Source organism: Agelaius tricolor, unplaced genomic scaffold (genome assembly GCF_023055355.1).
Source record: "Agelaius tricolor isolate 1412-34295 unplaced genomic scaffold, bAgeTri1.0.p SCAF_14, whole genome shotgun sequence".
NCBI classification, from domain to species: Eukaryota; Metazoa; Chordata; class Aves; order Passeriformes; family Icteridae; genus Agelaius; species Agelaius tricolor.
The window spans coordinates 15,022,588-15,033,027 of NW_027269274.1; the positions used below are offsets into that span (position 1 = coordinate 15,022,588).

The 10,440-nt window shown below is 49.9% G+C and overlaps 1 protein-coding gene across 1 annotated transcript; it reads right to left on the reverse strand.

Moving 5' to 3' along the window:
• Nucleotides 1-3,892: 3,892 nt before the first annotated feature.
• Nucleotides 3,893-10,032, reverse strand: TNNC1 (troponin C1, slow skeletal and cardiac type). The gene is made up of 6 exons (XM_071440141.1): nt 9,904-10,032; nt 6,463-6,493; nt 6,022-6,168; nt 4,728-4,842; nt 4,486-4,622; nt 3,893-3,924 (listed from the first exon to the last, which is right to left on the reverse strand). The coding sequence occupies exons 1-6, from the start codon at nt 9,925-9,927 to the stop codon at nt 3,893-3,895; spliced, it is 486 nt and encodes a 161-aa protein (XP_071296242.1). The 5' UTR covers nt 9,928-10,032.
• Between the last annotated feature and the right edge of the window lie 408 nt (nt 10,033-10,440).

Below are 10,440 nucleotides of genomic sequence, written 5' to 3' on the forward strand. Positions count from 1 at the left end.
GGCTCTGCAGGACGCTGCCTGGACATCAGTGACCACCTCCTGCATTTGCTAACCCTGTGACACCTGTGTTCACAGCTCTCCTCTTTGTACAGTCACCCCTGCCCCAAAGGGGGAAGCTGTGGAGGGGAGTTTGTGCTGACTCTGCCTCCGGGTGGGTCTCCATCCTCTTTTTCTGGCCTTGTGAAATCATGTGAGTTCTGTTGGTGAAGTGAGGTTGGAGATCCTTTTTGGGGGCATTACGTATACAGACCCAGGAGGGGGGACCAGCAGCTGTGGCCCACTTGAAACTATCCCTATTACACAGAGCTCTCTCATCTTTGATATTTGAAAACTGCAAAACTCTCCTGATGAAGTGTTTGGTATCCTGCAGGAAGACAAAGAGCTCAAAAGCATCTCAATGCTCAACAACTGCTGTACATCAGCTTATACATCTCGTGCTTGCTGCTGCTGCACATCATACTTGCTGCAGATTATTTCTCCCTTTTGCAATTAAGAGGACTCAGTATCAAGTTCCAGTTTGGCTCCTTTCTCTGCTTTGACTTAAAAAAGAAAAAAGGCAAAGGGCGTGTAACCAAATACCAAATCATCTCGTTTGGCAAAGGTGAGCCATTGCTCTGAAAGCCAAGAGCACAGAACTGGGGGGAGGGAATCAAAGCCCTGCAAAATGCTTTGATGGGGCAAGGTGTTTACTGGGGACATTGATGTTCACAGTGATGACAAAAAGTAGGGTTGGACATGTGTTGCTGTGTCCCCCTTTACTGCCTTTGAATAATGTGGTCAAAAAGAAGCAGTAACAGAGCATGAGTTCTGCTTTGCCCAGGTTTCAAGGCTGTTGCAGGTGTTTCTGCACCACAGGGGCTTTGGCTTGGTGAAGTGTTTATCTGATGTACCTTGGCTCACGTTACACTGCCACTGCCCTGCTGGCAGATTTAGGCAGAGGTTTTATTAGGGCAGTGAGTACAAAATTTCATCTGAGCTTCCTGCAGTCACTTGGTTCACACAGCAAAGTTTTATTGAGGACTGAGGAGAGGCCTCAAATATGCTGATAAAGCTGCAAACCAGGGCAGGAGTTTAAATCCACAGCAAAGGCAAGCAGAGAAATGGCCTGAGAGCTGTGGCAGTGTCCAGTGGCATGGGCTGCTGTCACCTGCCTGCACAGCTCCTGTCTCTGCTAGGGAGGTAAGAGCACACAGATCTAGGGTCTGTTTTAGACGCTGGTAAATGACTTTTTGCCTGATTAAAAAAAAAAAAAAAAGCTAATTGCTTTTTCTTCCCAAGACAATGTGGACTTGTGTCACTTTCCTCAAATGCTTTTGAGCACTGGAGGTTTGTTACACATGCACTGAAAACTGCAAACTGATTTGGAGTTGCACAGATCCATGGATTCCTCAGGATGGTTTTCATTCACTGTTAGCACATCCCCTGTGTGGGGGCTCAGCCAGGCTGATCCTCCAGGGGGCTGTTTTTTCAGCCTGCTCACCCACTCTCTGGCCTGTCATGTCGTGTTACATTCCTTGTGCAGTTGTTCCTGTGTTTTAGCCAGCAGTGAATCCACCCACAGCTCCTCACCCTGCAGCATTTGCTGTCTGACTGGGAGGACAGGCAGTGTTTTAAGGCAGGCCAGCCTGGCAGCAGTTTTCCTGGCTTCCCAACCTCCTGTTCTAAGGATGGGAAAAGCCTAAATATTCCCAGTGTATCTGCTTTTCTAGTGACAAGTTTTGGCTGCTACAAGACCTTTGTCTTCTCTCTCCAGCCACCACTTTCTGGGCTGTAGTCTTGGAAAAGGGTGGGCAGCAGGTGAGGCTGTGGCTTTCTGCTGCCAGTGCCATTGAGCCAAGGGGGAAGAGCCCAGACACAGGGCCAGGTGGCTCTTCCCAGCCATCCTTTTCCCTGGGTCACAGCACAGTCCAAGCCACCAAGCTGACTGAAGGAAAGGGGTTAACCTTATTTTCTCTCTTGTTCACCCTCCAGGGAGCCAAAGCCTATCAGTAATCAGTGAGGAATATCTTGGAGAAGTCTTTTTTGGATGCTGGGATTTGGCCAGGACAGAGGAGGATAAGGGGGCTGTCAGTGATGCCTGATGTGACGTGAGTGCAGCTGTGGGTTGCCTGTGGGCTGGGTGGCCATGGGTGTGGGGACAGCTGGCATCACCTCAGCTCCTGGCTGAACCCCAGCTATTGGCAGCTCTGGAGCTTCCCAGGCCTGGGGTAAAACATGAGGACATGCTGTGTCCTCACAGGTTTCCGTGGGAAACTGCTGCTGCTGCTGCTGTTACACTGCAGAGGTGGAAAATGTTTCTTTTTAATCTCTAGGCTACAAATTAGTTGGAAACAGAATCTGTTAACCCCTGGGAGCATTTCCTGTCACAGGGTTCTCAGACCCATATTTCCATTGCCTTCTGGTGCACCTGTAGTCCTGCTGAACCTGCAGTAGCTATGGCATCAAGAGCTTGGAGCCCTTGGGGAGACCCCTGTGAGTGAGTCAAAGATATGTTTGTGTTTGAATTGTTTCCAAAATACCCTAGGTTTCTAGCTGACAGGTTCATTTTCTTAGTTTTTCTGTTGTTATAAGCCTTGATTTAACAAAGTATTTAGTGCTGCTTGTCCAGAGGAAAGACACAGCCATGTCCTTGCAAACAATCAACCACCTCTCTCATCCCTGTTTTCCCTGAACTGCAATATTTCATCATTGCTATAAATGAGATTGTGTCACAGCTGCTTTAGGGTGTTATTTCCACAGAAGTGGGGGAAAAATAAATCTGGTTTGGGGAGGAAAGGCAGAAGGACAAGCAGCAGAGCTGGGGCACTGGCCCAACAGCGTGGCCACGCAGGGCTGAGGGCAGCATGGCCCAGGCTTGCACCTGCACTGTCCCGTGCCTGCCCTGCCAATGTTTGTTTTGCTTGGGTAAACGATTGACTTTAGCAACACGACTGCAATGTGGGAGTTGTGCTGGGGCTGTAATTTGATGGGAGGAGGCAGCTATGTGCAGGGAGAGCTGCTAATGCCACAGGAATGCTGCGCTTCCTTGGGGTGAGAGGAGACGGTGCTGTGGCTCCTTGGCCCTGCTGTCACCCTGTGCCTGGGAGCTGAGACCCAGAGTGGGCTTGTGCATTTCTCAGTGGCCCAAATCGATGTGATTTGACAGGGAAAATTGGGGGTCTCATTTTTTTGTAGTGAGGCTCCCACCCAGGGCTGCAGGAGGACTATGAGGGGCCAGTACCTGCCTCCCACCAGGCTGGGAGAGACAGGAAGGAGCATCCAGTCCAGCTCAGGAATGGCTTTTATTCATGTTTCCAAAGCAAAGTGAGGTCTTTGGGCATTACAGGCTGGTAATCAGGCTGGCAGGGAGGAGAAGGGGGTGTACCCTTGGGATAGCCAGGGTGAGAGTAGGGAGGAGAGGGACTGTCCCAGGCACATGAATGTCAGTGACGGCTGAAGGGGGTTTTAATTCATATTTCATTGCTAAAATGCTGCCAATGCTCCAGTTGAACCAGCAGGCACCAGTGCCGGCTCCCAAGCCTGCTCACCATGGGGGGGTTAGGAGATGGAACATGGCAGCTCCCCACGAGCACCCATGGCCCTGTTGGATGGACTTTGCTGTTGGGCTGGCAGCAGAATACCTCCCTGGAGGCTTGAAGCTCCAGTTGTGATGTCACCAGAAGTAGCCCCCAGGAGTGGTTTCATTAATCATGAGAACACAACAGGGGTGAAGCTGTCACTGAACCTCCAAGGAATGACCAGCTGAGGCACTGGGTATTAACAGGTTTTATTTCCCCCTGGCCACCCTTCTCAGCACTCAGTCTTCATGCTGGTAGCCAGGGGACTGAGTCAAGGAGATGAGATGCAGAGCTGGAGGGTTTAGCAGATTCAAGCTGTCCATCTGGCCTCAGATTTATTCAACCCCCTTCATAAACTCCAGGAACTCTGCCAAGGGGAAGACATTGGAGACAAGAGGTGTGAGGTGAGACTGAAGTGCCCTCACAGCCGTCAAGTGTGCTCTTGGCAGCTTTTCCCAGCCCTGTCTCCTGTTCCACCCTCACGATATGCGAAAGGCCAAGGGGGGGGATGGCTACTGCTCCTCTGACTGTGGCAAGGACTCCTTGTGACTCCTGCTGGAAATGTCACTGGAGCCCAGCATCACCCTCAGCTGCCACCACATGGCCTGGGCATCATTTTGTCAGCACCACATTCAAAGATACAGCCCCTCAGAAATGGTGCTGGTGTTAATGGGGGCAGGAGGGGACTGGTGAAAAGCGGCAGTGCTTCAGTACAGCAAGGGCACAGGTAAGGCAGCCCCAGGTCCTTGCTCCCATTTCACAAGTGTAAGAACCCTGCCATCCCCGTGCACGTGCTCCTGTCATAGGTATTACCCAGCACTGCCTGCATGAGCTCGTGCTCATCCAAGAAATCAGCCAAGACCAAGGGAGCTGCCCAGGGGCATGACCAAGGGCCTGTGATCAAACCACATGCAAGAAAGAGTCCTACCATCATAGTCAATCCTGCCATCGTTGTTTTTATCCCCATCTTTCATCAGTTCCTCTATGTCATCCTCGGTGATGGTCTCTCCTGTTGCCTGCAGCATGATCTTCAGCTCCTCGAGGTCGATGTAGCCATCAGCGTTTCTGTGCCAGGACAGAAGAGCTCAGGACCAGACAGAGCTGCCTGGGAGGGGGCCAGGCTGGCTGCACCCTCCCCCCACCCCACCTCGCTGTGCTCATGGCTCTTACTTATCAAACATCCTGAAGAGGTCTGAGAGTTCCTCCTCGGTTTTTCCTTTGCTGTCATCTTTCATACACCGCACCATCATAACCAGGAACTCATCGAAGTCCACGGTGCCGCTGCCTGAGGGAAGAATGGACTGTCTGGGGCCAGCTGGCCAGCACTGGGACCCTGACTGAGCTCCACACTTCTCCATGAGCAGCTCCACCAGACTGGCCCACCCAGCTTCCCTGCACAGCCACGTGAATTCAGAACCCCAAAACCTTAAGCTGGTGTTAAACCCGTTATTGTTAAAGTTAAAAACCAAGACTGCCATCAGATTGTGTCTCTACAAGTCAGACTGGAAGAATATACAAGGTCTGATGCCTCAGTCTCTTCTCATACTGGGCTTGAGGAATGCAGGAAAGGGGAGCCCAGCCAGAGCCATCAGCTGGAGCTACAGGGGGTGGATGGGCAATGCCAAAGAGGGATCACCCTTCCCTTCAGCAAGCAAGGGCCAAAACTCAGGAGAGCAGCCCTGCAGCAAGAGTCAGCTCTCAGGATGCTGGAAAAAGTGACTGAGGCCCTTCCCTGACCTTGAAAGTGAATTTTTACCTTTCACAGTCATTTTGCCTTGGCAGAAGTCCTTCTGGAAGTACCAAAGGATGGAAATTCCTGCTATGGAGATACCTGTCCATCTAATTTGGGTATTAATATTGAAGGCTCCAGAAGGCAGGTATTCATGCAGTGTGGTTTTGCACCTGCACTATAGTAGTGTTGTTTTCAATGACTCAGATGCTTTCCTTTTTTGCCTGATTTTTAAAGGTTTTTTTTATTTTCCAGTTACTTAGTGTGGTATTTCTGCCCAAATGTCCACAGTGGGTTTTGTTATGTGTGATCATCAGTACACTGATTGAATCAGTATTGACAGTTAGTTATGTGGGGGTGTGTACACTTGAGCAGTGAGAGACTTTCCTGATCAAATCCTCTAAGTGGCATTTCTGAAATGGCAGTTCCTACATTCAGCCTGTATTTGGTTTTTTAAAAGGATCTGTACAATTTCACAATACCCCCCAAAATCAGTTCAAGCAGTCCGATCTCTCTAGGAATAAAAATTTCTATAGTTTCTCTTTGCTGGAAATTCCATAAAGGAGCCATGCTGAGGTCTGGTGGGTGTTTAATGTCCTTTGAATTCACAGCAGGCTGCACCCCACAGCTGTGACTGTCCCCAGCATGGATCCTTCCAGCACTGCACAGATGCCCCCCACACCCCCAGATGTGGGGATGGTGCTTGGGAGAGCAGAAGAAACCCAAACTTCTCACCATCTTCATCCACCTCATCTATCATCTCCTGCAGCTCCTCAGGGGTGGGGTTCTGCCCCAGCATCCTCATCACCTTCCCCAGCTCCTTGGTGCTGATGCAGCCATCCTCTGCCCCCAGCACGAAGATGTCAAAGGCAGCCTTGAACTCTGGAGAGAGAGAGGAGAGGTGAGGGGGTCCTGCCCTGCAGCTGGAGCCTGCAGGCAGGGACTCATCCCAGGCACAGCCTCCCCTGCCTGTGCACCCAGCAGTGCCCAGCCGTGGCCTTGTGGGACACCAGAAACTGCCTTGCTAGGAATGCTGGTGGATCAAAATCCCTGGGCCATGCCCTGCCTTGGCCAGCGTGACCAAAGCATTTTCCAGAATGTTCTTGCTGAGGTAGGCAGGGCTGCTGCCTGGGGGCTCCACTTCAGGCTCTGGTGTCAGGTTGAAGGTGCACCTACCATTTTTTTGCTCTTCTGTCAGCTGCTCAACCTGTAAGGAAAACACAGACTCCAAGTCATTTTAATTTTGTCAGCATCACTAATTGCTAAAAGAACATGTTGTTTGTTCAACAGCTTTTGCCAGGGTCAACCAAACCTCACAAGAGGCAACCTCATGGATCAGGGAATGTACAGCCAGGGGGTTTTGACACAGCAGGTTTTTGCAGGCTAAGAGATTCTTCCCTTTAAAAAATTATTCACATCTCCTCTGAAGCAAACATAACTTCTCTAGAGTAGTAGATGCTAATACATGGCAGAAATAGCTTATGTACAAGCAGGGAAAGCCCACTGGGAAAAGAATATGCCTCTGTCAACCATTTGGGGATAATTTCTTATTTCACTGCAGTGCTGAGGGCTGCTCACATGTGGGCCAATGTCAGATCAGAGCTGAGATGTGCCTGAGTTCCCTGGGGAGGGAGAGGTAGACAAGACCATCCCTGGTAGTTGTTTTTCAGGCCTAGATCAGGGAACTACTGCCCTATCCAGAGCTTAACTGCTCTGCTTCCATCTCAGCCAGTTTTCTTACAAAGGTGTCTGGCTCTGAAGGGAGCTGCTGTTCCCTTCAGTCTGTTTTGGGAATCTCTGAAGGAATGGCCTGTGGAGCCAACAGGCATTAGCTGACATGGGCTGGCAGACTGTTCCCAAACTCTGCCCTAATTCAATCCCCACAGACCATCAGTGGGAGCTTATTAGATAGCATGAATTAATGAAAATAATCAATAAGGAGAGCAAGGGGGAATCGATCAGCTCTGTGCCATACCTGTTTAAGTTTTCCCTCTTTGGCTTCATTTCAGGTACTGCCAGCTGAACTTGCTGCCCTCACTACCATCTCTCACTGCCCCTCTGGAAGCATCCATGAGAACATCAACTTTTCCTTCCTATGCTGGTCAACAGCCTCTCTAGATCCAGCCAGGTAGGACCCCATGGCTGCCCTGTCTGACCCCACTAAAGTCTCCTTGCTGCCACCCCCATGCCAGTTTTCTTTGGGGCAGGACACCACACCCCAGGGTTGTGTCTTTGAGTGAAAGCTGATTCTTTTGCCCCAAAGGGCAATAGTTTGCAAAAGGCAGCTGGTTCTTCCTGGCAGAGAAAGCACTTTTCCTTAGCAGGACAGAGCCTGTGGGAGCAGGCAGAGCATTTTATCCCACTCCCCCTGCTCCAGGAGGTGAGAACTTGGCAGAAAGCACTAAGGATGGTGGCAGGATTTTTCTCCACAGCTGGAGGAAAGCCAAGCCCAGTGTGTTCCTGGTGCTGCTGAAGGCAGGCAGGCAGCTGCTGGCCCTCTGTAGACATTTTTTGGGCAGAGCAAGGGCAGCCACCACCAGGATGGCCACAGCCAGTCCTGCTCTGTAACACGACACCCCTGGCGCAGTCGCTATTTATAAACCTGGGGGAGAGAGGTGCTGGAGATAAAGATGAGCTCCCTGATTGTTCCCAAGCTTTGGTATTTATCCTTGCAGCCCTTTATCTGGACACTTGTCCCTGGCACTGTTCTAGGCACTGCTTAACAGAGCCTAAAAATATTCCCAAAATAGCTTTGTGTTTGCACACCCTTATCTAGGCATGAGTGGGTAAGATGAAAATCCATTGTGTTCTCTGGCTGCATGTAGGGGATTTGGCATAAATGTAATATTAATATATGCTATCAGCATGCAGAAAATATACACTATTCACTTTTGAAGCCTCCTTGAGTGCTGAAGTGATAGATGTGGTGTATATAAATTAGATGCATTGTTGCTATAGAGTGACATTTTTGTCACAGGAATATCTCTCGAGCTGTTCATAGTTTGCTCTGGACATGGGTGCTGTTTGCTGCCTTATTCCTCTTTTCCCTCCACACCATTCCAGGAACAGGTTTTTCTGCCTGCAGTGTGGGAAGGCAAGCTCTAAGCTCACAGCACTGCAGCAGCTATGATAATGCCAAATCTGCTGTATTTTGCTTTTATCAGCTCCTCTCTCCATCCCATGGTTTTCATTTGAAGTCAGACAGAAGAAACTGAAGTTCTTAATTTTTTCCACGGGTAAATGTTTTCAGTCTAAATTGTGGGAATTAGATACACAAAAGAGCTGTCTGTCTCAGCTGTGCCTGTCTTGGACTTGTTTTGTCTCTGTAAAGGTGTTGGGAGTTAATGCCCAGGACTCAAACCCTACATTTACCTAATTAATGGCCATGTGGTCTCTATACAATGAGGAAAGAGCCTGTGCCTTGAGTCACAGAGAGCTTATTTAATTTAAAACCTTAATTAGAAAGGCCTGGATTTCCTTTGATTTTACAGGTTCGATTTTTCTCCATTTTGAAGGTGTTGGCTGGGGGACTCAGCTTTTCCTGAACCTTTTCACACTATCAGGATCACTGCAGGGGTTCCATTTCCGAGGTTTAAGGCTAACCAAAGGACAGGGGATGTGTGAGCATTGAGGGTTTTTTTCTTCAGTTATCTACCAAGGACTATATTCCTTCCCTCTAAAAACCTTGGCATAATAATAAGACAGGTATGATGTATATTTTTGCTCTTGCTTAAAATCAAACTTGATCAGCTGTATATTTAAGGAGGGAAAAGTACCAAAAAGCTCTTACTGTAAATCCAGTTATGGATGCAACAGCAATCCACACAATCCAGAATCTATTTTCATCCTTATTCCACTTGCACAGCTCTGTCTGTCTGCATTACAGAACAATGCAGAGTTCTTATTACAGACCAAATAGTTTGGGTTTATACAGTGAGCACAGCCTGCAGCTGTGGAAGTTAAAATAGCCAAAGGATGCTCCACGTTCCCCAGGGCATAGCTCACATTCTGGATTCTGCACAGCACAGAGCAGGAGCAGCAAAGCAGAGTGGGAGGTTTGGAAATAACTGAGAACAAACCAAGGGTTTTTTTAAATCCCCATGAAAAATACTCAGCTAAGGAGCAGGGGAACATAGCAATGGCAGAGTTGTAAAGCACCAGAAAGAAGAGGGTGAGTTTTAACCCATACAAATAACGTTTCTTTCCTGGGAAATCCTCCTCTGCTTTGTCTGGGCTAAAACCAAGAGTCATCTCTTATGCCATGAAGGTTTTATTGAGATTTATAACTTCACCTAGGAGCCATGTCCTTGCTTTACAGTGGAGAACCAGGGGGTCATTGTAAATAATTTAACAGCAGGTTGAGAGTTTCACACTTGTAAGAGGAGTGTGAAACTTCCCGAGCCATGAGAGGGAAGGGTCAGTGTCCTGGATGAGGATGTTGACTAAAAGTTGCTGCCTTATAATTATTTCTCATTTCCATTTCTCCACTGAATTATTGCCATCGCAGCTTTGGGGAGCCTACAACAAAAATCCTTAGGTCCATTTCAGACCCAACAAGAATCCTTAGATCCATTTCAGACCCCCTCCCCAGCCCAGCGCCCCAGGGGCAGCACTCACCGCTGCCTTGTAGATGTCATCCATGGCTGGGCAGGGCCGGGGGTGTCGCTGTCCCTGTGCCGGCGCTGCCGGGGGCAGGGCTGATATAGGGGGCTGGGGCCGGCCCCGGGCAGCCCCGCACGCCCGGCCCCCCAGGAATGCCCGGCCTGCGTGCCTTGGGACGGGGACACGGCCGAGCCCGGCGCTGGCACGTCCGGGGCCAGCCCCAGCCCCAGCGCCAGCCCCGGCCCCCTCGGCGGCAGCTGGAGCTCTCCTCGTGACTTTGTTGTTGTGGGATCAAGGCACCACTTTTCAGCAAGACCCGCCGAAATTGCTGATAAACTGAGGCTCTTGGCTGTCCTGGCTGGACCCGTGCCATGGTGTCACCTCCACCTCCAGAGTGTTCCCCCTGGGAGCTGCCTTAGAAAGATTATACCGTGCCAAATAGGATTGGGTATTGCAGGAAAGGTACATGTCCCAAAATATCCCTGTCCAGTAGCAAATGTCCCCCGGGGCAGTGGGAACAGGGGGTGTCAGGGCCCCTCGTCCCCTCTGTGT